The sequence below is a fragment of the Neofelis nebulosa genome, chromosome 6, assembly GCF_028018385.1.
Source record: "Neofelis nebulosa isolate mNeoNeb1 chromosome 6, mNeoNeb1.pri, whole genome shotgun sequence".
NCBI lineage: Eukaryota > Metazoa > Chordata > Mammalia > Carnivora > Felidae > Neofelis > Neofelis nebulosa.
The window spans coordinates 5312879-5337947 of record NC_080787.1 but is presented as its reverse complement, the minus strand read 5'-3'; the positions used below and the strand labels follow the sequence as shown (position 1 = coordinate 5337947).

Below are 25069 nucleotides of genomic sequence, written 5' to 3'. Positions count from 1 at the left end.
CAGACGCCAGAACTCCTGGGGATCACCTTTTTCAGGGATATTTGGTAGTCTGAGCCATCTACCTGGAAATCTGCTTTTCCTTTGCAATGCAGTGGAAAAAACCTGATATTCGGGGAGCAGAGAGCTGGGGAGATAGGTTTTCGTTGCCTTGTTCTCAAGCACACGCACCAGCACACGCACACCAACACGCACGCATATCCAGGATGGCGGGGTCACAGGGACACGGGGTAGGAAGGCATGGAGGCAGGTGGCTTTTTCTGACGGCCTCTGGGCCTTTCTACTTGGTTTATAGCTGCTTCAGGTACTCCAGGATGTCCGATCTGACGGTGCTGATGGGAGCCTTGTGGAACCAGCGCATGACAGGGACCCCGTTGGGCCCCACCAGGAACTTCTCAAAGTTCCAGCGGATGTCATGGACCTTCATAGGCTCCCAGAACAGCTGGTCTGGTGAGCCCAAAAGATCCGAGGTCGGAGGGCAGGAGTTCTGGAGCAGAGATATGAAAAATAGAAAAGTTTTTTTTTTCCCCCGTGCTTCTGTAAGGTCCAGTTTTATCTGGAGCCCTAGAGTACTCACCATCCACGTGTCAACATGTGAACCCCCGACGTGCCCCCAGTGAACCACACATTTTAATGCAACATCACCAGTACAACAACCAAGAGCTAGACAGTATGACAGCAAATACTCCTCCCTTCCCAGTCTGCCTCTGCCATGATTATATCATGGTGCTTCAGTAAAATAATAGCTTCTGTTTTCTTTGCCAAGTCCTACCATTTCTATAGCTTTGGTTTTCTTACCCGAAAAGAGAAATGGTTCGGTTTAGAGTTGCGGTTCCCAGAGTTTGGGGCTTCATAGGGTGGTAAAGGTTTAGTAACTATTTTCCGGAGATGAATGTAGAATAACCCACATTTATTTTGACAATAAGAAAAATCAAAAGTCTACCTAACTGTAAAATTTAAAATTAGCAGACTTTGAAAGGATTAGGTCGAAGAAATATCAATAGCATCACCATTTTGGAGCAACAGAAATGGCAATTTATAGGATTTAACAAATAATTTAATATCAGAATAAATGATGGTCTTTTAGATTCAAGGAGCTGAGCTTTGCGAAAAACTCCCCACATTGCCTTTTTTTTTTTTTCCTTCAGTTTGCAATGGATGGGTGAAAATTTCAACGGGGACCAGACTTGTTTGGCAGACCAGCATGTGGGAACCTGTGGCCTAAGAGAACCTGGGTGGTTCTAAGACTCGGTGATGCTAACACAAGTTGCCATACGCACTCTACATTATGAATTCCATGAATTCCATGTCCGTCTCTCTGACTGGAGAGGAGCCTCCAGGGAAGGGCTGGGCCCTATTAGTACTTTTGCGCTCCCAGTGGGCAGAGATCCTCACACCTATGGGGATTCCATAAACGACCACCGAAGAGTGAATCGCTACCCTTCAGTAAGGGGCGCTGGTCCACATCAGGACTGTCACAGGTTACGTTTCCTGTAGTTGAAGCTCGAGCCTCTCCGTGGACATTGCCATGATTCTTGAACTTATTTAGGCATTTCTTTCCAAGGAGTCCAACCTTGATCCAAAACGAACCCCATGCTTTCGGGGCATCTCTGCCTATGACCAACGCCTGCCAGGTGTGTGGGCACTTACCTTCAGGAAGGTAAAGACCTTCTGTTCGTTTTCTCCATTCACATCCCCTTTCTCAAAGAGCTGAAAGCTGGGGACGAAGCCGCCACCTGGACGCACATACCTGCAATGAACCAGCGTGTTCCCAAGAGGGCGCAAGTTAGGACAAGGAGGGATGGTGAAGGCCACCATAACTCTACCACAAAAGGAAGTTAGGATAAAGAGGGACACACGGAAGATGGAAGGTGAGGAAAGAGGGGTCTCTGGGAGTCAGGACATCATGCTTTATGGAGCCAGTAGAGACTTCCAAGAAAACTGGAAGGCATATTTATTTTAAGGTCAGGATCCCGATTCATTTTTATTGCCCACATTCCTGCCGTCGTCCCGTACTTCTTTTCCATTGGACATTCCCCTCATGTCATTATCAAGGAGCTCAAGGCAGAGCGAATGCTTGAGCACGGCCAGCAGGCAAGTTTGCACGCAAAGCTTCACAACGATGTTCTTGGAGCCAACGATCCACCACCCACCCTGGGAAGTTTCCAGAGGAAGCTGGCCTCCAGGCAGGAGGAAGGGAAATCCTGGCAGGGTCTCTGCAGGGTCCCAGCAGGCACTCACTTGAGCCCGGAAAGGATCTCTGAGTTCTTTCCCGGTTCTTGTTTTCCAAACTGGTTGCAGGGAAAGCCCAGCACGACCACGCCATAGTGCTTCAGCTCGTCCTGAAGTGCGTTCAGTTCTGTGGGAAGACAGCAGCATGGGCAGACTGGCCTGCAGGCCACCCTGCACAGGGAAAGACCACTGGATGGATCCATTGATCATATGAATAAACTGAGGACTATGAGCGAGAAGTTCAAGGTTACAGAGACTGAGGAGGCAGAGCAAGAAGCCGGAACAGAAGTTTCCAGAAACAGACCCAAACAGCGGCCATTGTTCTTGTGTGGTGGTTCCCATAAGTGGCTCTGCTGCGTCATCCAGTGGGGGTGCTTGTTAGAAAGCACAGGTCGGTTAGCCCTGTGGGGCAGGGGTGAGGAAAGGGGCAGGGGCGGGGGCCTGTGTGATTCTGAGTGGAAGTAAGATTTAAATGCCACTGCCCCCTTCCTTAGTGGTAGACTGACTGACTGGCCAAAAATTTTCAAGGCAAAGGCAAACAAAATGGACAAGCTACTCACCCCCCACGATGCCCCATGACCACACACCTGATGCCCAGGCCTCCTCCCAGGAGCACTCTCGGGTACTGTCACCTGGGCGCAGAAATTCAGAGCCTGGTTCCAGAGCATTCTCTCCCCTCTTGTTTACTCTGCTTCCTTGGAACGCTCACGGGGATTCCAGACCACAAACTCCTGTGCTCTCCTGCTGCCAGAAGCTGCTGACTTGTGTCCAGACCCTGCCAGCATCTCATCGTCAGCCACTCTCAGTCCCCACGTATTCGGTCCGCATTACCAGTGCCAGTCAGTCCACGCAGACTCCGCTCTGTGCTCTGCCGCAGCTGCCTCCCCCCAAAACCTCTTAAGTGACAGTGCCTTCCTGTTTGTGTATGTTTCTTCAGCGACCGTCCGTACTCACCTTTGTCTTTAACCCTCAAGAACAGTCCCTTCCTGTGGCAGAAACACCTAGCCGATCCTGGCTCTAATGCTTCGGCGGATTCCTTTAACTCTCTCAATTTCCCCATCTGGAGTAAAGTTTGAATGAGACGCTCTTTACGATTCTCATGCGCTACTTTAATAAATTATATCGCAGCAACAGAGTGGAAACTATGCCTTCGAATAGATGAGGAAACTCATCACGCACTGATACACAATAACATCCAAGATGCTTGATTATGTGAAAAAGCAAGGTGCGGGACTGCACGTGTGTATTCGTGTATTTCTACAGGAGAGAGGTATCTGCCTGCATAGACATTAGAGGTTTATGAAAGTCTACACCCTAAACGGATAACAGTGGTTTCCCAAAAAGAAAGAAATGTGGATGTTTGCACTGTTAAAGCCTTTTGTATCTTTTACATTTTAAATGTTGTGAATACAGTCCCTTTTCAGAACAAATTTAAATTAAAACTGAACGTTTATTTTTTTTATTTTCCAACGTTTTTTATTTATTTTTGGGACAGAGAGAGACAGAGCATGAACGGGGGAGGGGCAGAGAGAGAGGGAGACACAGAATCGGAAACAGGCTCCAGGCTCCAAGCCATCAGCCCAGAGCCTGACGCGGGGCTCGAACTCACGGACCGCGAAACAGGCTCCAGGCTCCAAGCCATCAGCCCAGAGCCTGACGCGGGGCTCGAACTCACGGACCGCGAGATCGTGACCTGGCTGAAGTCGGACGCTTAACCGACTGCGCCACCCAGGCGCCCCATAAAACTGAACATTTAAAAGCCAATTCTCATTCCACGGAATTGCTGTTTATACATCACAACTTTGTTTTTGCTTTTCTATTTATTTTTGGGACAGAGAGAGACATAGCATGAACGGGGGAGGGGCAGAGAGAGAGGGAGACACAGAATCGGAAACAGGCTCCAGGCTCCGAGCCATCAGCCCAGAGCCTGACGCGGGGCTCGAACTCACGGACCGCGAGATCGTGACCTGGCTGAAGTCGGACGCCCAACCGACTGGGCCACCCAGGCGCCCCTGTTTTTGCTTTTTTAATTTAAGTAGGCTTCATGCCCAGTGTGGGGCTTGAACTCATGACCCTGAGATCAAGGTCACAGGCTCTACCAACTGAGCCAGCCAGGCACCCCTAAACGTCATAACTTTTAAACTTACTATATTGTTTCCAATTTAACTGTTTGAAGGGAGAAAATTGCTACTTGCTAAGTGATATTAAACTGTTATTTAGGCTCTTATAATTAGATCCTGAGGTGTTGTAAAAATTAAGTAAAAATTTAGTCTGTAGCTTTTCAGGGTTTTTCCTAGGGCCAATTGTACATAAAAAAATAATAAATATAAAGTGACCCCCCCAAACTATTTTAAATGTAAGATCTTTCCATAATCTGTGCTTTTGAGAGTATCTTTTTATACACAATTTCACCACTAAATTTAAAAAGTCTTTAGAGTCCCTTGGTGAATGTGAACCATTTTTTTTTGTGGTTCTTCGAAAATTAACTAATTATAATATATATAATATACTTTTATGTTACATATAACTATATAATTTATTTTAAATATTATATTTAATTAAATTATGTACATTATATAATTATATACATATAATTATAATATATATTAGATATAATTATAAAATTCATATAATTTTGCCTAAATCAAGCAGTCCCCTCCGTGTTAGCCCTTGTAGGCTGCTGTAACAAAATACCATAGACCTAGAGACTGATGAACAATAACAGTGTATTGCTCACAGAACTGAAAACTGGAAGCCGGAGGTCATGGTGCCGTTGTGGTGGTTTCTGGCAAAGACTCTCTACTCTACAGACTGCACACTGCCCAGCTTCTCCCTGTGTCCCCCCCACAGTGCAAGGGCTGGGTGTTCTGTGGGGTCTAATCCCTCCATGGGGGCTCCACCCTCGTGACCTTCTCCCTGTGTCCCCCCACGGTGCAAGAGTTGGGCGTTCCGTGGGGTCTAATCCCTCCATGGGGGCCCCACCCTCGTGACCTTCTCCCTGTGTCCCCCCACGGTGCAAGGGCTGGGCGTTCCGTGGCGTCTAATCCCTCCATAGGGGTCCCACCCTTGTGACCTTCTCCCTGTGTACCCCCACGGTGCAAGGGTTGGGTGTTCTGTGGGGTCTAATCCCTCCATGGGGGCTCCACTCTCATGACCTCAGTACCTCCTGAAGCCCCCATCTCCTATCACCATCATATTGGGCATTAGGATTTCAACATATAATTTTGGGGGGACACAAACATTCAGACCATAGCACCTGCTAAGTATTAATTTTAAAATATCAAAATTTAGGGGCACCTGGTGGCTCAGTCAGTTAAGAATCTGCCTTCAGCTCAGGTCATGATCTCATGCTTTGTGAGTTCAAGCCCTGAGTCGGGCTCTGTGCCGACAGCTCAGAGCCTGGAGCCTGCTTTGGATTCTGTGTCTCCCTCTCTTTGCCCCTCCCCACTTGCACTCTCTCTCTCTCTCTCTTTCTCAAAATAAACATTAAAAAATAAAATAAAATAAAATAAAATAAAATAAAATAAAATAAAATATCAAAATATAGTGAACCATGTATCTTAGAGATGAGGTTGCCATGTACTTAAATTTAAGTGGTGTTAAAAGAGAAAATTCCTGGGGGCGCCTGGCTGGCTCAGTCAGAAGTGTGTGAGACTCTTGATCTTGGGGCTGGGAGTTCAAGCCCCACATGGGGTATAGAGATTACTTAAATTAAAACTTAAAAAAAAAAAAGAGAAAGTTCTTGGATTTCTTATGATTGAAGTTTCATTAAGACAAATTGATGGGAATAAAAAGAAAAAAGGACAAATCCATGGGACTTTCCATTTTAAAATTTTTAAAAATTTATTTATTTTGAGAGACAGAGAGAGAGAGAGAGAGAGAGAGAGAGAGAGCGTGAGCAGGGAAGGGGCAGAGAGAGGGAAAGAGAGAGAATCCCAACCAGGCTCCACACTGACAGCATGGGGCTCGATCTCACACACCACGGGATTGCGACCTGAGCCGAAATCAAGAGTCGGACGCTTAACCAACTGACTAAGCCACCCAGGCTGGGCGCCCAGGAAATTTGTTTTTGATCAGTTGAAGAGATACCAAATGTGGACATGTCAACATGTGGAACATTCTTCTTAAAAGCTGTTCCTGTATTATTTTGATTCCGTTCTTTGTAGCGTTTGATGCACTTAACCTTTTGAATTAACCTTGAAAACAAGCATTTCAAAAAGGCAGAAAATTCTTGGTGTGTCAGAAACTGCATTTATCTCTACTGCAATCCATCTAAAACTTTAAATAACCACGTCTGGACCAACAGGGAACCCAGAGTCTTCCCCAGGAGCTCACGGAAAGAAAGAATCCACCTCAGGCGTGGCAGAAGGTCGGGCCAGGTTTGGAGAGACACAGCATCTTCCCAAATGGCCACCACACCGAAGATCATCGCTTAGAAAACCACATCTCCCTCTTCTGTCCTGGGGCAGTGCCGTGGAACCCGAGTGTTTCCCAAAAGATCAGAGATCAGTCCTCTCTGCTGTTGTCACCAGCGGGCAAGAAAGACAGAGGCGGCCCCTGAAAGCCAGGCTCTGGCCTGGGAGTCCAGCCACGGCTTGGCATTTCCCTGGTACAGTTACACAGGACATCGGTGTCGCACAACACGGGACCACGAGGACTTAAGACAAAACAAGACCGCTCCATAATCACATTGTCACACAGACAAAACACGAACCCTGTCCAAATCGCAAAAATGCCCCAAATTTCCCTATTCTTGTCAATGTAAGGGACTTCTGCTTCTTCCCTGGCTACAGTTTTAGCCTTATTTTATCCTCCTACCTCATAGATAGGATCTACTGAGACAAATTTTTTTTTAATGTTTGTATATTTTTGAGAGAGAAGGACAGAGCATGAGTGGGGGAGGGGCAGAGACACACACACACACACACACACACACACACACACACACACAATCTGAAGCAGGCTCCAGGCCCTGAGCTGTCAGTACAGAGCCCGACACAGGGCTCGAACTTGTGAACAGTGAGATCATGACCTGAGCTGAAGTCGGACACTTAACCGACTGAGCCCCCCAGGTGCCCCTATGAAGGCGTATCTTTTTTTTAAATTTTTTTTAATGTTTTATTTTATTTTTGAGACAGAGAGAGAGACAGAGCATGAGCAGGGGAGAGGCAGAGAGAGAGGGAGACACAGAATCTGAAACAGGCTCCAGGCTCCAAGTTGTCAGCACAGAGCCCAATGCGGGGCTTGAACTCACGGACCGCGAGATCATGACCTGAGCCGAAGTTGGACGCTTAACCGACTGAGCCCCTCAGGCGCCCCTATGAAGGTGTATCTTAATCATTGTCACAGAACTGTCCCCACTTCTTCACTTCCTGACAGCATCCAGTTCAGGGCAAAGCTTCCACCCCTTGAATTCTGCCCCAGAGCACCTAACACAAGCCCAGATTCTCAAATAAGTTCTTTCCAGCACCTTCTTACTGAGGAGCCCCATGGTTCCCCACAGTAAATGTTCTACCTCAGGGCGTCGAGGAACAAACCACCTCGTTTGGTGACAGGTACGTTCCTGGCCTCTGACTGCATCTTCGGGAGAATCTTATTTCTCAGATCTGGAGATAATTCTGTTGGCCCCCAAGGAGTAGAGTGGTGGCAGGACTGAGGGGGACGGACGCATGTGATCACCACCCCCTCCCCCAATGGCAAATTGGGAAAACCTCTGGAATTAGGATGTGGCCATCTGACAAAGCTGGTTCCAAAAGAATTGAAACACGCGTTCTTACCAGGATACTGAGCTGTCAAGCCACAGTAGGAGGCCACGTTGACGAAGAGGACGACCTTGCCCGCGTACTGCTTGAACTGGATGTAGTCCCCGTCACTGAGCGTGAGGGCACCGTACTCGTAGATGGTGCCTGTCACCCCCGTATAGCAATCCATCTGGAATGTAACAAAAACAACCATAATGAGATGATATTGACACAAACAATGATCCCCAACACCCGTGGACTTTTGCAAAGTGCTTGACGGTCTTTCATGTAGTACCGTGGAAGTCTAAGAACTGAGGACATTTTTTCCAGCAATATTTTTAGTTATGGCGAGGCCACCACTAGAATGTGTGTCTTGTAAGTGACATTCCTTTTTGTGTGTGGGGGGGGGGCTGTCTGGCTTCGTCGGTAGAGCATGTGACTCTTGATCTTGGGGGTGTGAGTTTGAGGCCCACATTTGGTGTAGAGATTATTTAATTTTTAAAAAATGTGGGGCGCCTGGGTGGCGCAGTCGGTTAAGCGTCCGACTTCAGCCAGGTCACGATCTCGCGGTCCGTGAGTTCGAGCCCCGCGTCAGGCTCTGGGCTGATGGCTCGGAGCCTGGAGCCTGTTTCCGATTCTGTGTCTCCCTCTCTCTCTGCCCCTCCCCCGTTCATGCTCTGTCTCTCTCTGTCCCAAAAATAAATAAAAAACGTTGAAAAAAAAAATTTAAAAAAAAAAAAGAAAAAAAAAATTAAAAAAAAAAAATGTTTACTTACTTTTGAAGGAGAGAGAGAGAAAGAGAGACAGAGCATGAGTGGGGGAGGGGCAGAGAGAGAGGGAGAAACAGAATCTGAAGCAGGCTCCAGGCTCTGAGCTGTCAGCACAGAGCCCGACGTGGGGCTTGAACTCATGAGCCATGAGATCAGGACCTGAGCTGAAGTTAGAGGCTTAACCGACTGAGTCACCCAGGTGCCTCAGGTGTAAAGATTATTTGAAAATAAAATCTTTAAAAAAAAAAGTGCCTGTATGTGCATGTGTGTATGTTTGTATGTGTGTGCCTGTGTATATATGCGCATGCACATATGTGTAGGCACACACATGGGCATTTGTGTGCACGTGTGTGTGCATGCATGTGAATGCACGTGTGTATATGTCTGCATGCATGCACACATGTATGTATGTGCACACGAACATGTGTGACGCTCTAGCCGTCCCTGGAAGATCAGTACGAGTGTCCCCCGTGCTCTGACACTGCACGCTAACACCATGCTCCAGTCATCCCAGCCCTTCTAGAGTTTGCTTAAGAGATCTCTGCGGTTTTACATCCATTTTTCATCTATACGTTCTTAAACTGTGATTTCCTTCCCCCAGAGCTGGGCCAATAACGTGTTCTCCATCTGGGTCCCATGGAGGCCGTGCCCAGAGCCTTGCCAGTGCGGTGCCCACTGCTGCAGAACTCATCTTTCTTGCCCCCTGTTGTGGACAGCCGTGACTGCTCCTGGATGAAATGGGACACAGGGGAAGGAGCTGCCCACCCACAAGCAGCCGTGTTCCAGGCAGACCGGGCCGGGTGGCAGGCTGGACTGCTCTTGTCTGAGGAGATGTCAGACCCCCGGAGACTGCACAGAAGTCAGAGGATTCTAGAACGATGGAGCGGGAGCCTCCAGGGATCTGGTCCATAAAGGACGGCCTGGAGCAGTAAGGGGACCGCCTATGGACGAGCTTCCACAAGGAAAGGCCACATGCTGTCCACTTCTCGAGTCTGTAGCTGCTTCCTCACTGTCCTGGAGGAGGAGGTGATCCTGGGCAGGTGCCTTCTCTAGGTGTCTGCCCGTTCGTCCACACCGGAGCACACACGTTGATCCAAACGTCTGGGAACGCTGGCCTCCGAAAGCCCCTAAGATGCTGTCATCCGTGCGCCTGTGTTCCTGTGCCTCTGCTTTGGCTCCACGCAAACCCTTCCTACTAGTTGCCTTTTTCGCTACTTAATTTAAAACATCACATGGAGGGGCGCCTGGGTGGCTCAGTGGGTTAAGTGACCGACTTCAGCTCAGGTAATGATCTCACAATTGGTGGGTTCCAGCCCCACGTCGGGCTCTGTGCTGACAGCTCAGAGCCTGGAGCCTGCTTCGGAATCTGTCTCCCTCTCTCTCTGCTCCTCCCCTGCTCATGCTCTCCGTCTCTCAAAAATAAACAGTAACACACACACACACACACACACACACACACACACACACACACTGAAATCATTCTAAGAGCTGTGATGCGTGCACCTCTTGCCTTCATGCGACCTTACGTCTGGACTCAACAACTCCCGGCTTTTGTCTCTCACGTGGATATCACCCCGTAAGTGGGATACAGAACCCCAAGAAAGCCGTACACTTGAAGGGTGGACCTTCCCAACTCCAAGGTGAGTTCTGCTCCAGTCTGAAGGGATCAGGATACTCTAAAATGCAGCCGTTTATTCAGAGGACGGCTTTCTACCGCTGCAAGTCCACCCCAACCAGGCGGCAGTGGCTGGCACAGACCGGATGCCTCCCACAGGTTGCGTCTTGTCCTCTCAGAGAGGGGAAATGCTCTTACAACAGCTACCAGTCTTTGGGCATTTTATATGCGTCATCTTACACATCACAGGGACCAATGGCAGAGCGCTCAAAGTGGTTTGCGGACCTAGACAAGTATCACCTGGGGACATATTAGCAATGGAAGTTCCTGGGTTCTCCCGAGACCTGCGGAATCGGAAACTTTGCGGGTGACGGGAGAAGAACGAACAAAGGCCGAATTTTGCTGTGGCTCGCAGTCTCCAGGCAGGGCTCCCGAGGCATGTAGACCGTAACACTCCTACAGCTCCTGCGAGACTTCCTCTCACGTTTTACCGCTGCAGCTTTGCTCTGGTCAGTGTGACTTCACTAACCACAAACACCCCCCTACATATACGTTAGCAATCGTCACCAAACATACGGATCAATACACACCTGGAGGGTCTCAGGACTGAGGTCTTACTAAACAGTAATAACTAACCTTATCGTAACAGCAGCTCGCCCCTCAAGGTCTTGGAAGCCTTGCTTCCAAATTCCTGACCCTTATGCTGTCCCCCAACCTCCTGTAATCAGTCACTCCTCACAACCCCAGTGCAGCTCTTCCTGTCCCCGGGTCCTGTCCCTGTGCAGGGACACCACCTTTCTGCACTGAAAACGTCTCAAGACTTCTTTCTTGACTGTTCGTGGGGGGCCTCCCCTCTGGTTGTTGTCTGGGGGTCCCTGCACTTTACCACGGTATTCTCCACCTTCTACAGACGAGGGGGAGGCCAAGAAAAAGGGACGTAACTGGTTTAAGGCCACAAGTGAGGCTGTTTTTGAATGAATTTGTCTGGTTTTAAAGTTCAAATCTGCTGGTACCTCAAGGCACCTACGGAGTCCCCACCCTGTGTCCTAAGGCTCGTACACATGTTTTACAGGGTGGCTGGTGACCTCCAGTGTGGGGACTTCGGGGCATCAGGAGCTTTGCGACCTGAGAGCAAATCCTCCTCCTCTGGTACAAGCTTTGGACCCCCACCCCACCCCCAACCGCTGCTCACCAGCCCACGTCCCCTAAAATTACATTGGGCCAACAAATACTGGCCTTGTGTGTTTTATTATTCCCCGGGAAAAAGAAGCCCCTGTTCCCTGACCCTGACGCCCCAGAGTGCATCCCGGCATCAGCCAGCTCTTTTCCCACGAGCTCCAGACCAGGGGCGCGGCGCCCAGGCAGCCTGGGTCCCACCTGCGGTGGCACCACCGCCCGGCAGGGGGCCGCTCAGCAGGGCTCCGGACACCTCGGCCTCAGACGAGGCCCCGCAGGCCAGGTGAGTCGTCGGGCGCTGCGGTCCGCTGGGTCCCCAACGGGACACTCACCCTCATGGTCTGCGGTTTCGGGGCCGGCTGAGCGAGGCCTCCCAGGAACAGGGTGATGAGGCACGAAGCCCAGAGCGGCGAGGCCATGGCCGGTGCGCGCTCGGCCAGGAGGCTCTGCGCTGCCCCGGAGCGTCGGCCCCTTTTGAGCGCCCGGCGGGAGCGGGGCGAAGGCGCGCCCTCCAATCGCAGGGCGGCGTGCACGCGCGCACACGCACGCACACACACACACACGCGCGCGCGGGCGCACGCACCTGCCCCCTCCCCTCTCCCCTCCTCACTCTCCCTGTCCCCTCCCCGCTGCCCCTGCACGCTCCTCCTCCCCTCCCCTTCCCCGCTCCCCCCTGCCCGCTCGCCCCTCCCTCGCGCCTACCGCCCTCCGCTAGCCTGGGTGCATCCGGGAGACGTCTTGCACCTGTTCTGGCGCACGTGTCCGGGCGGGTGGCGGCGGAGGCCACTCTCTGGGACCGGGAAGTGCCGTCCCCACCCTCTCCAAGTGACCGGCCGCCCCTAGGTGCTCCCCGCATTCTGGAAGTGAAGCTGCCGCCACTGAATCAGAATCTGCTTTTTCAAAAACGAGCGTCACGTGGTTCGTGTGCGGAGTAAAGTTTGAGAAGCGCAGTCCTGGAGAACGGTACCTCTCGGTCCTGTGTCCCAAACCTCCATCAGTAGTCACGGCACACTGTGTTTCCTAATGACGCAGTCTGGCCGCGGGGCCCGAGTGTCCCCCGGAGAGGACCTCGTTCGCGTAGGTGGCGCAGCCGGGGTCGGTGGGGTCACACCTGCAGGGCGGTCGCGGGAGAGAACGACCTACACTGTGAGTCCGGAGCGGCCCTGGGCTGGGGTCTCTCTCTGTAAAGCACCTGCCCGCTTCCTCCGAAACACCTGTCATTGCGAGGCCCTAACCGACACCGGGCGGGGGCGCTGCAAGGCGTGTGACTGGGTGGAGAGGCGCCCCCACCCGCTCTCCCACCTGCTCCCGCCGGTTTGCCCGCCGGCTCGGCTCGGCTCCGCTCGGCTAAAGACCCCTGTGAACGGAGGTGCTAAGTCCTTCCTTCTCGGCTATAAGCCCTTTCCTCCCCGCCTCTGCCAGGATCACCCGCGCGCGCCTCTGTGCCTGACCCCGAGGCTGGCGAACTCTCTGGAAAGACACGCTTCCCGTCGGCTCAGATCTCCCGGCTCTTCTCAGGGGCCTGTAAACTGGCCTGGTCGCTGATCCCTGTTCCAGCCTGCAGGTCCCCAGGACGTTTGCAGCAGCTGAGCAGAAGGCTCCCTCCGGGGGGGGGGGGGGGGGGCGGGGTGCGCAGGCCTACATGCACTCCCAGGCTCTCCGGCCTCTCCCCGCTCTCAGCCCCCAAATAATGGCCCAACCGCAGACTATGAGGTGACTATGAGGTGCCAGAGACCATTGAGTTCAAGACCCCTGTGCACCACTGACCAGCTCCTTGATGCAGAAAAGGCTCAGGTCTCTGAACCTTAGTTTTCTCATCTGTAATATGGGCATAATTAATAGTGTCTACCTGCTAGGCTTCAGCAGTGCTGATAACGATACAGGACTGAGCCCAGCGCCTGACACGGGCAAGCAGCCATTCACACACTCCTCTTCGTGCTCGAGGAACCTGAGGCTGGAGGGAGGTCACTAGCGGGTCATGGTGAGATGAGAGCAAACCCAGGGTTCCTGTTGTAAGCCCCTTGGTCTTCTCCCATATGGATCATCAGTTGTGACTAAATCCCCACCATCTCTCATGGGGACATTTGCTCATCATACAGTAACCCTCCCTTGAGTGGTGAGGACCCTTCATCACAGATCATCAGTAGGGCCGATGGCCCCAAACCCCAGCTCCCCAGGTCTCGTTCCAACATTCCTCGTGAACTTTCGAGCGCCTTGGGTTGGGGCCTCCAGCAGCCAGAAGTGAAGGTGTGGGGCGCGCACCAGGATGCACCTGTCTCCGGTCCACCGGAATGAATGTCAGGGCTCCATTTCCCTTCTCTCCTCCTTCGGAGCCTGCATCCTGACCTGCTTCCAGGAATTTTGCTTTGGTCCATCCCTTGTCTCCTTCCTTCCAGAGTCTTCTGTGTCCGTCTTCCTCCACGCTCTGCCTCTGTTGTATGATCTGCTGGAGATCAACTTTGTTGACACCACTCTTATGTTGAAAATGCTTTGGTTCCTCCCTAATTCCTACACCTTTAATTTGAAATTCTATGGAGCACTCCAGATTTGACATCGGCCCAATTTCCGGGCCTATCCTTCACTCTGTAAATACTACGTTTCTGGCAGATTGAACTTGCTCCATAACCCCAAGTCCACCTATCAGGGTGTTGATTCTTGACCTCTTAGGTAAAACCTGGGCCAGTACTTTGGGATCGTTCCTGAAAGGTTTCTTGATAGATTAGTTACATATTTTTATCAAAAATAATGGGACACAGTTCTATCAAATAAGACTTCAGAGGTAACTCTCTGAGGCCTGAGATACTAATCAGGTCCTAAAGAGCTTGACCAGGCCTTGAACTGGACCCAAGATCAGGTCTGTTAAAGCCTAGGGCAGAAAAGGGTGAGACTCAGATCAGTTTGTCTCAATTGCTGTTTCTGTGACCCAGTCAGGACTGAGCAGTTTACAGGACATCGGGAGGGGTCCTGGGGTGGGGGTGGGGGGCAATGATCTGCTCCAGATCATAGGGAGGGGTCCTAAGGCAGATCAGTGATCTGCCCCAGATCATAGGGTGTTAGGGGCTGAATCATGTTCCCCCAAAAGATATATTGAAGCCCTAACCCCCTGGACCTCGGAATGTGGCCTTATTTGAAGATAGGATTGCTGCCAGTGTGACAAGTTGAGGTCATACTAGAGTAAGGTGGGCCCCTAATCCAATGTGACTGGCGTTTTTTATAAAAGGATGGCCATGGGGCATCTGGGTGGCTCAGTCGGCTAAGTGTCAGACTCTTGATTTCGGTTCAGGTCATGATTGCACGGTTCGTGTGATCAAGTCCCACATTGGGCTGCTCGCTGATATCATGGAGCCTGCTTGGGATTCTCTCTCTCTTCCTCTCTCTGCCCCTTCCCCACCCACTCCTGCTCTCTCTCAAAAAAAAAGAAATGTTACCTGGCTTCAAATCTAACTTTTTGTTTGATTTTAAAACTTCTTTGACTTCTTTAAATGCACTAACAACACGTATTTGGATTTTGAGAAGAGTGATGATTTTGCTGTTACATTTCTGTCCAAGTTCATGACTACTACGGCCTTACCCTTGAGGATGCCTCAGATCCAGACTGGCTGTGGCCTTCAGGAGGGCCGCTGGTCCTGAAACTGTGTCCTCGGGGGCCCTGCCACCATTGCCAGAGATCCCACCCTCATCTGCTCTGAGAGATCATTCTTGTGTTCAGTGAGACAAAGGAAACAACATGTTCAGGGGAACGTGCCCTTTCCCAGGTGAAGCCAATGTCCACTATTCCCACCCACATGTTCCAGGGAGTGCCCCCGTGTCCACGCACAACTGTGGGCGCTGGAGACCCCGTGGCAGCCACAAGAGTTAACCAACTCGTCCTCCATAGACCCAGCTGCCCCCCAGCAAGGCGATGTCCCAGAGCCTCTGTGAGTCTGGCCTTCCTCCTCCCTGGGAAGGAAGGGACACTGCAAGCCAAAGCCTGTCACCTGGGCAGGGATCTGGGACTATGAGATGAACATCTTCACTGCCTTTGACGCTTTGTATCTTTTCATTTCTCCACATCTTTTGAGTTGTTTCTTGTTTGTTTATTTTGAGGAAGAGAGAAAGCAGGGGAGGGGCAGAGGGAGGGAGAGAGAGAGAGAGAGAGAGAATCCCAAGCAGGCTCTGAGCTGTCAGCACAGAGCCCATCGCATGGTTCGAACCCACAAACTGTGAGATTATGACCTGAGCCTAAATCAAGAGTAGGATGCTCAGCCGACTGAGCCACTCAGGTGCCCCCATATTTCCACATCTTTTAAGAGGAGGCCACCAGACCTCTTGGTGATTTAATTTGACCAGATTTCACCTTGGGAAGACTGGAAAGAGAAAGTATTGACTCGGAAACCTCTAAAATTTTAATGCTTGAATATTTTAGCTTCTTGAATTCATATATGGGCTTTCAGAGGCCCAGAAAGTGGAGCGATTGCCCCTCTGGCCTCGGGTGGCCTTACCTGAAAAGCAAGCACTGGTCTCTGTCCCTGTGCCATCAGGTCAAGTCAGGGGCCACAAAGGGAAGCTGGGAAGTGTCACCTCTTCCAGGGGACTCTCCACCAATGGTTCACGCCAAGTTCTGGCCAGGGAGGTCCCTGCAGCTCCCAGCCTATGTTGGGGCAACTCGTCCTCTCTCTGGACACGACCTGCAGGAGCAGAGTAGAAACGCAGGCTTCAGAAGGGGCAGCAGAACCAGAAGGGGAGAAGATAGGAGAAATAGAGCAGTGGTGAGGGGAGAGGGGACATCAGGGGGGTAGGGGAAGGAGCGAACAGAATACGAGGAACAGAAAGGGAGGAGAATCAGTCTGCATCAACTCCCTGTTTACTGAGTAGCAGGAATATTTAGGTAGATTTTCTTATGAAAGCATCACCAGAATAACCATAAGGTTAATACTTTCTCCGTGTTATAAGTAAGGATATAAATACAGAGTAAAAACAAATAGCTCCTCAAGTTCCAGGCCCAGTAATATGTCGAGCTGGGACTCACACTCAAGTATGTTCTGATCCCAAATCCGGACCCTGTGGTAACTGAAGTAACGGCCCCCAAAGATTTCAGGTGTTAATCCCCGGAACTGAGACGTTATCTTATCTGGCAGATTTTGCAGATGTGATCAAGTTAAGGATCTTGGGATAAAGGGATTACCCCGGATGGTCTGAGTGGGCACTAAATACAACCACACACATTCTTAGGGGAGGGAAGCAGGGAGATTTTGCTAAGAAGACAGGACAGATACGACCATGGGAGCAGAGGCTGGAGCAGCGCCAGGAAGGGGTCACGAACCTTCTTCCAGTTGTTCTTGACGTGTTCCTCCTTCTGAGCCCTTACCACGAGCAGCCTTTCATATGTCTGTTTCTGCAACAGTGAGGTAAGGCATTTTGGGCTTTTTCTATCATGAACCTCAAGATTCTTCGAGTCTCCACACATTATCCAATTCCAAAGCCACTTTGAGATATGTATAAAACAGATAAATATATAGATATATCCCTATTTATATCTACATGTATCTCCTATTAAATATGTAGATATCTAAAAAATAAATATATAGATATCTGTATCAATGTCGGTGTATTTATGTTTGTGTATATATGTATAGGTAGAGAGACAGAGAGGGAGGGAGGGCGATTTATTATAAGGAATCGGCTCATGTGACTGTGGAGGCTGGGAAGTCCCAAGATCGGCTATCAGCTGGCTGAGAACCAGGACAGCTGATGTAGTTCTAGTCTGAGTCTGAAGGCAGAAGACTGGTGCTCCAGCTCGAAGACAGGCAGAGAGAAAGAATTCTTTCTTACTCAGCCATTTTTTTTTTTTTTTTTTTTTTTTTTTTTTTTATGTTTAGACTTTCAACAGATAGGATGAGGCCCACCCACGTTGTGGAGAGCAATCTGTTTTCCTCATGCTGCCAATTTAAGTGTTATTCCCGGAGCACCTCGGTGGCTCAGTCGGTTGACCGTCTGGCTGTTGGTTTTGGCTCAGGTCATGATCTCACGGTTTTGTGGGTTCGAGCCCCACGTTGGGCTCTGTGCTGACAGTGTAGAGCCTGCTTGGGATTCCCTCTCTCCCTCTGTCTCTCTGCCCCTCCCCCACTCACGCTATCTCTGTCTCTCAAAATAAATAAATAAATGTTACTTTCATCTGAGTGATGAATCACTAAATTTTACTCATGAACCATTATTACACTATATGTCAACTAACTTGGATTTAAATGAAATTTAAAAAATTAAAAAATATGTATATATGTCACTCTCATCTGGAAACACCCTCACAGACACACTCAGAAATAATGTTCACCCAAAATATATGGGCACCCCATGGCCCAATCAAGTTGACACATAAAATTAACCATCATGGTGAATGTATTATGAAGATTGACAATGTGGACAACATCTTTTTCTTTATATATTTAGATAGGTAATGTCTATGTTTAATCACAACAGTAATATACCATATAATTATATAATTCAAGAGATTGGATATAGTGTTATAAAATTCTAAGGTCTTTACATTGCCAAGAAAGAGGGTAAAATGAGGCAGATTAACTATTTATGAATAGAATCTGAATGATATATTCAGATATATATCCCGGATGCATATATCCCGGATGCATTTTGTAATCTCAAAGAATGTTCAAAGTGTATATAATCATCAACCTTATGGGAGTGGGGGAGGGGGAATAAACATATACCAAATAGTTCAAAAGAAAACTAGAATGAGAGAATACGGGATATAGAACAGAAGAGACAAAATAGACACCTAACACAGAAAGATAAATAATGCTTGGAAGTAAAGGGTAGAAGTTACTAAGCATAAATAAACCAAAATAAAATTTGCTATGTTGTTTACAGACAAGGTAGACTTTAAGGCAAAATGGATAACAAAGGATTTAGAAAAATTTTTCGTACTGATTAAGCATATAATTCACCAGGAAGATATAATTACTGTAAGTTTGTAAGCACCTAATACCAGAACTAACAATATATAAATTAAAAATTGACAGAAACTGGGTCACCTGGGTGGCTCAGTTGGTTAAGCATCTAACTCTCAATCTCAGCCCTGGTCTTGATCTCAGTGTTGTGAGTTCAAGCCCTGAACTGGGCTCTGTGCTGGGTGTGAAGCCTACTAGAAAAAAAAAAGTTATTAAAAATTGACAGAACTCTACAGAGAAATATACAAATCTGCATATAGTGGAAAACTCTAACATACTTCTTTTAGTAACAGAAAAAGCAGGAAAAACATGAATAATGGCATATGAGATTTAATCAGCACAGTTATCAAATTAGACCTAGCAGACATATACAGAACACCTAACAACTGCAGAATACATATTATTTTAAAGCGCACATGGAATATTTACAAAAATTGACCATATGCTGGGCTATAAACCAACTATAAATTTGAAATGAAATGAAATTTGAAATTTGAAAGTATACAGATCTCGTAGAGCAGAGTAACAGGATCAACCAGAAAAGCCTGCTCGTGCATTCCTGCTGACCTACAACATATTTCCACGCATCTGCTGTGCGTGTGATTCTACTTCTTAGATTTCTAGCAAAGACATGCTTTCAAACTATTGTCTCCTTGTTCTTAGCATGCTGAGCCTTGATTGGTCTAGGTCCCCAGGAAGCCCTAGCATATGCATAGATGAGCATACAGAGGCTTTCTACACAAGCTTTGCTTGTACGAGGTCACCAGTTACGGAACTGTCCTGGGCACCACACTTCGATGCCACAGCACACGTACAAGCACGGAATGTTACTTCTGTGCACTAGCTCTCAGAGCTCAGAAGGCCTATGTGTGTGTGTCTCTTTCAGTGGGGGCAGGTAGAGCCTCCCACAGGCACAGCTGCGGACTTACAGTTTTTCCAGCTGTAGCCTGAACCACTAGCTCAGGACCAGAGAGACACTCTGAGCTTCTAGGGGTAGCTGTATTTGTTTCAAAGGCTCTGAATACATTGGGAAATGGAAAAAATATTTGGCCAGAACATCCACTCTCAATTTCTGGATGAAACTCATGTCCTTAGAGGAAAAGATTTTCTGTTCCTGCTATTTTAAGCAAACCTAACATCGCTATAGACATCAAGAGTATTGAGGGGTCGGGAACCCCTTGGTGTTATAACCGTAGTGCGCAGCGTCATTTTTCTAGAGAGTGAGGAGTCCATATATTTCAACAGATGTGTAAAATGGCTTATGTGCGGCCAACCAGATCTATGAGCTATTACTCTAAGACATCTAGAGGTCTGCCTATTCATCCGACGAGTGTTTATTAAGCTCCGAATGAATCAAAGCAGGTGACTTTTGGACAAGCTGGACAGAGTGAGCTGCACTCAGGCCGTTTACACCTCATGGGTAGGTAGACCATAAATCGATGTATGCTCGTTTCATGGAATAAACAAGAAAGCTGCAGAATTTGAGAAGCCCTGGAAAGAAGACCACAGATGAGATCACACAGCGTAACCGGGAGGAGTCAGAGGGGGTCCCTCCATCCAGGGGACCCGGGAGGTGAGACCTGGGACACGGCAAGACTTAGTGAGAGGCAGCGCCGGGTGGAGGTGGCTGGCAAGACCCAGAACAGACCGGAGCGGCTGGAGGATGCGAGGGCTCCGACTCCGGGGCGCCTCGTGGTCATTTGGATTCTGTACGTTCTCTGAGCAGCCTTGGGACCTGCAAGCGGGAAAACACCGTGTCAGATTTAACCGAATATTTTTACAACGTTCACTCTGCCGGCTGCATCGTAAAGGGCCTGTGGGGGCCCAAATCGAGGCAGACAGATGACAGATCATTTCTGCCTCCCTTCATGAGTTCATCTAGTTTCTCTGCGTTACCGGCTCGCTCGGTTCTTGACCCAGACGCGTGGAAGGATGGAGACACGACACCAGAGTGGGGGCATAGTTCATAGGGCTGCTACGTACCGTTCACGCAACAGAGAGAGCGGGCCACTGCGGAGCGACAGTGGGACCGGCCCCGGAAGCTCTAGCCGCATCCTCTTAAATTTGCTTTGTGTACGAGCAGATTGGGCTTGGATTGACTTGTTTGACCGGCAGCTAGTGGGTGCATCACACTTTGGCTTGGAGCATGCGCCTGCCCCTGATGCATTGTTCTAATTGTATTTATTCACGCAGTGCGTATTTATGGGTTTCTAACGAGCTTTTGCTGTGACCGGAAGGGCAAGTTGTACCTTTTGTGCGCGTGCTCAGCTCTTGGAGCTCGCCCCCCCTCCCCACGCCCCGCCCCCGCTGTGGCCTCTGAGCCGGCTCTGCGGTTAGGCCTTTCCTGTCCTGTTATTCCTTGGAGGTGGCTCGGAGGTTGTGGCCCGCACCTGCTTTACCCTTCCTCACACACGTCTAACTACCTGCCTCATAATTCAACAAATACCTACTGGAAGCCAGCTTACATCCTGACGCTCTTCCTTAGAACATGCTCTGATGTATTAATTTACATTTTTATTTGTTCTGCCCGCAGGTAGAAACGCTATTTCAGGTCTGATTCGATCAATATAAAGCACATTTTTTGGAATACTGTGCACTAATCAATATAGTCCAAGGTAGCATTCTTTTCTCTAATAATATCCTTGGAACACTATCAGTTCACTCATTTTTATTTTTTATTATTCACTTTGGCCTTAATGTCAACCAAAAGTCAGTCTAAGTTTATATGAATTGTCATGTTGAGATTGGTGCCCATTTTAGTTTACCCACCCAGGCATTTGAACTTTAAAAAATACTTTTTAATGTTTATTTATTTTTGATAGAGTGTGAGTGGTGGAGGGGCAGAGACAGGGAGACACAGGATGCAAAGCAGGCTCCAGGCTCTGAGTTGTCAGCACAGAGCCCAACACGGGGCTCGAACTCCCAGACCAGGAGATCACCACCTGAGCCAAAGTCGGACGCTTAACCTGACAGTCATTCAGGCGTCCCTCCCCACCTGTTCCCTTTCTGCTATAATTTAGCTTGAACACACACACTCACACACACACACACACACACACACACACAGGAAGTTCGTGGCAAGGCTAGTCACAAATGTCTGGGAGGTCGTGGATTCTCCTGGGTGCCTGCACCAGTAGGAGATGGAACTATGGAATTCATGTTTCCTTCACAGCAAGCTCCAGATGGCATCACAGATTTCTATTAACTTATCCTGATGCAAGATTAACCCTCCTCCTCAGAGTCCGGGGCGGGGGAGAGGGATCAGCCCCGACTGCCCACCGATCTGGGAATGGCTTCGAAAGGGCTTCTTGTCAACCTGGTCCCTGATGCCTAACTCACTGAGCCTTGTTCTGTCTCCCATTTGTTTCCATTTCTACACTCTATACCCTTCGCTGTCTATGGCTGCTGTCTCTTTCTCTCCCTGCCTGTTGTGTCCAGGGACAAAAGTTGGGATTTAGGGCTTAAACAGAACTGGCTTTGAGTTCTTTCTAGCTATGCAGTTTTGAGCAATTTTAATTTGTATGTGTATTAGTTTCTTCTTTGTAAAAGAACATAATAACGATGACTTTTAAAATGAACATTAGTGAGAATTTTTTTTTTTTTTTTTAATTTAGTTTTTGGGACAGAGAGAGACAGAGCATGAATGGGGGAGGGGCAGAGAGAGGGAGACACAGAATCGGAAACAGACTCCAGGCTCCGAGCCATCAGCCCAGAGCCTGACGCGGGGCTCGAACTCACGGACCGCGAGATCGTGACCTGGCTGAAGTCGGACACTTAACCGACTGCGCCACCCAGGCGCCCCATTAGTGAGAATTTATACCTAGAAATGCCTGGCACAGAGTAAGGACTTAGTGACTACTCACAAAAATCCCACTATTTGTCTGTCTTCTTTCTTCCTTCCCCTTCCCTCTCCATTCATCTCTTTTATTTACCCTCTAACTGTGCTATTCCTTTTCTATCCATTAATTTTAAGAAGCCCCCTTCCCAGCTTCTTACCTTTGATTAAATATTTTCTATGGATACTCTCAAACACACGCAGGCAGCAGGGCGAAGAGTATCATTGATCTCATATACCTCCTACTTGCTTCAGCCGTGATCAGCACATTTCCCGGCCAATTTCATCGACATCCACATGTGCCCCCAGCCCTCCCCCCTTGCACAGACACACGGAATGATTTTGATGCAAACTCCAAACATCATATCACTGCATCTGTAAATACGTCTTGCCTCTCTTGATCTTAGGCAGAAAGAGAGCCAACCTTGTCCCTGGGTGTCCCTGGGGTGACTGCAGGGGTTTTCTAGGTCAAGTCCTGGTGTTATCCTGGTGCCCTCAGACCCTTCATAGGGTGCCAGAGGCGAAGGGGTGATAGAGAAACCAAGTGGTCTCAACTGCGAATCTGTTCTGCATCCGATCTGATTGCAACGTGGATAGACAGTTGTGGGGGTACGGTTGTAGCTGTGTCTGGCCCTGGCCTGGTGGCTTGGACCAGCCAGTCTTTCTACTTTACTGAGCATCTGGCTCTCACATATACAGCTGTGGCCTGGAAAACCTATATGCCACAGGAGAACTCAAAATCCACAGAATTTCTTGATTCTTACTTTTGCTTCCCAATCGCCTAGGGGTAACAACTGATCAACTCAGCTTCAGAGGAGCTCAGAATCTCAAAAGCTGAGACAAAAAAACCCTGAGAATGTCGGCCTTAGAAAGGACTTTGGTGATTTTCTGATTTATAAATGGGTAAACTGAGGTCTAGGGAGGTATTTTCTCAAAGCCTCACAGATCTGGGAAGTCATTGGCGATGGCCACAGGGCATGTTTGTTGACAAAGGGCATCTTTTATTTAGCGTATTTATTCTTTCCCTGGGAGCAAGGGCCTGAGGCACAGACTGCAGAATCTGCAGGTGGGAGGGCTCTGGTTTCCAACCGCGTAGGTTCCTCAGGTTCCGGTAGTTGTGCCAGGACACGGAGCTCTCTCCCACGCCCTCCCCCAGCCCATTAGAGCTGGAGTAAGAGACAAGAACACCGCCTTGGGGAGCACACACCCTTCCTCTCACTGCCTCCCACCCTCACCTCCAAGCAGCAGAGCTCTCCCTGGAGCAGAAAGCTGGGGTCAGTGACATGGCCGTGTGCCAGGCCGCCTGGCTCTGGGGAAGTCTCGGGGCCACAGTCAGCCCAGACCAGGGGAGAGTCCCAGACCTCAGCAAGTTTGGGAAAGGAAGTCAGCAGGTTAAGAACACGTGTGGATGAAAATTAAATGCAAAAGGACTGTGGTCTCTCTGGGACTTTCCTCCATTCCCAAACATGTTTTATGGGGAATTGAGCTAAGAGTGGAGAGACAAATGGATTTGAAATAAAAACTCAAACTTTTGGTCTAGGTCTACACTATTCTGACACTGCCCAAGTCATGTCCCCTGTCTGAACCTCACCTTTCCATTGCAAATTCGAGCAAGGAATGCGTGTCCTATCTGCGTAACCGGCTTGCTGGGAGGGCTAAATGGAATCACTGATGTGAAGGACATTTGTGAACTACAAATATTACATAAACATATGCAATATTATTTTCAAGTTGCAAATTTAGGGATAAGTCGTATGCCTCACACTTGCACCCAGAGTAAAGAAAATCCTGGAGGTCTGAACGGGGATCCCAGATGGCAATGGAGATGATCGAATTCAGGGAAAATATTCAAGTAAAACTAAATGGGGACCAAAATCTCTATGTGAGGTCTGCGTTGCAGAGGCTGGGTTTGAATCTGGGATGAAGAGGTGGACAGCATCTCAGCAAAAGCTGAACCTGTTTCCTTTATAACCAAAGGAACCAAACTCCTGTTACTTTTAATTAAAACACAAGAAACTTGCTGTCGATTTTCAGGCAGGATCAAGTCAGTAACAGAAGTGAGGATGGGGAGTCTGGAGGTTTTATTTAACTGCCGCTCATTAGCTGTGTCACCTTGGGCAAGAAAGTTCTCCTCCAAGGAGTCCTAGCTCAAGGAAAAGTTGGAGTCTGAATGGGAAAAGTAGGCAGTGGTTGAGACATAGTGATTTCTGCCACCCTGTGTGGGGTGAGCTGAGGGCAAAGTACAGGTTATAGCCTCCCCCCGTACCGCCCCCCACCCCCACCCAGGTGGGACATGTGTTTCCTTGAACACTCCTGGCTGTCCAAGAACAAAAGAAAGGGGTTTAAGTGCTGGCCATGGTGATGTGGGAAACTAAGGCAAATGAAAAATTAAATTCCCTTACTGCCTACCGCCCATCGACAAGTCCTTAAAACTGATAGAATGACCTCCCTCTACGGGGTCAGCTGCCTCAATGATGACACTTCGCTGGGGGCAAAGGGAACCCTGGCTTAACATTACCCTGACCCCCCCAGGATCCTGCAAGTCTACTTCCTTTGTCTTAACCGCCCTGAGATACATGCTGGCAAACATACTCCAAGCATATGCAACCCCACCCTACATCTGAAGGGTCTCATGACTGAGGTTTTACTAAATGGTGATAAGTGGCATTTCCCTAGCAACACCAGCCCCTCAAGGTCCTGGAAACCCTGCTTCCCAAACTCCTTGCAGACTTACTCTACCCCAACCCCCTCCCAACCTG

At 49.0% G+C, this 25069-nt stretch overlaps 1 protein-coding gene across 4 annotated transcripts; it reads right to left on the bottom strand.

The window, feature by feature from the left end:
- Positions 1-245: 245 nt before the first annotated feature.
- On the bottom strand, positions 246-20760 carry GPX6 (glutathione peroxidase 6). 4 transcript variants are annotated; one of them, XM_058732720.1, is made up of 9 exons: positions 20459-20760; positions 20056-20210; positions 18560-18666; positions 16834-16995; positions 16013-16198; positions 8007-8160; positions 2239-2356; positions 1648-1747; positions 246-484 (listed from the first exon to the last, which is right to left on the bottom strand). In XM_058732720.1, exons 5-9 carry the CDS (start codon positions 16046-16048, stop codon positions 287-289), a joined length of 606 nt encoding a protein of 201 aa, XP_058588703.1. In that variant the 5' UTR covers positions 16049-16198; positions 16834-16995; positions 18560-18666; positions 20056-20210; positions 20459-20760; the 3' UTR covers positions 246-286. The 4 variants fall into 4 exon arrangements, with proteins under 4 accessions (XP_058588703.1, XP_058588704.1, XP_058588705.1 ...); XM_058732721.1 differs by having other exon boundaries at positions 20372-20463; XM_058732722.1 differs by lacking the exons at positions 16013-16198; positions 16834-16995; positions 18560-18666; positions 20056-20210; positions 20459-20760 and adding an exon at positions 12276-12628.
- Between the last annotated feature and the right edge of the window lie 4309 nt (positions 20761-25069).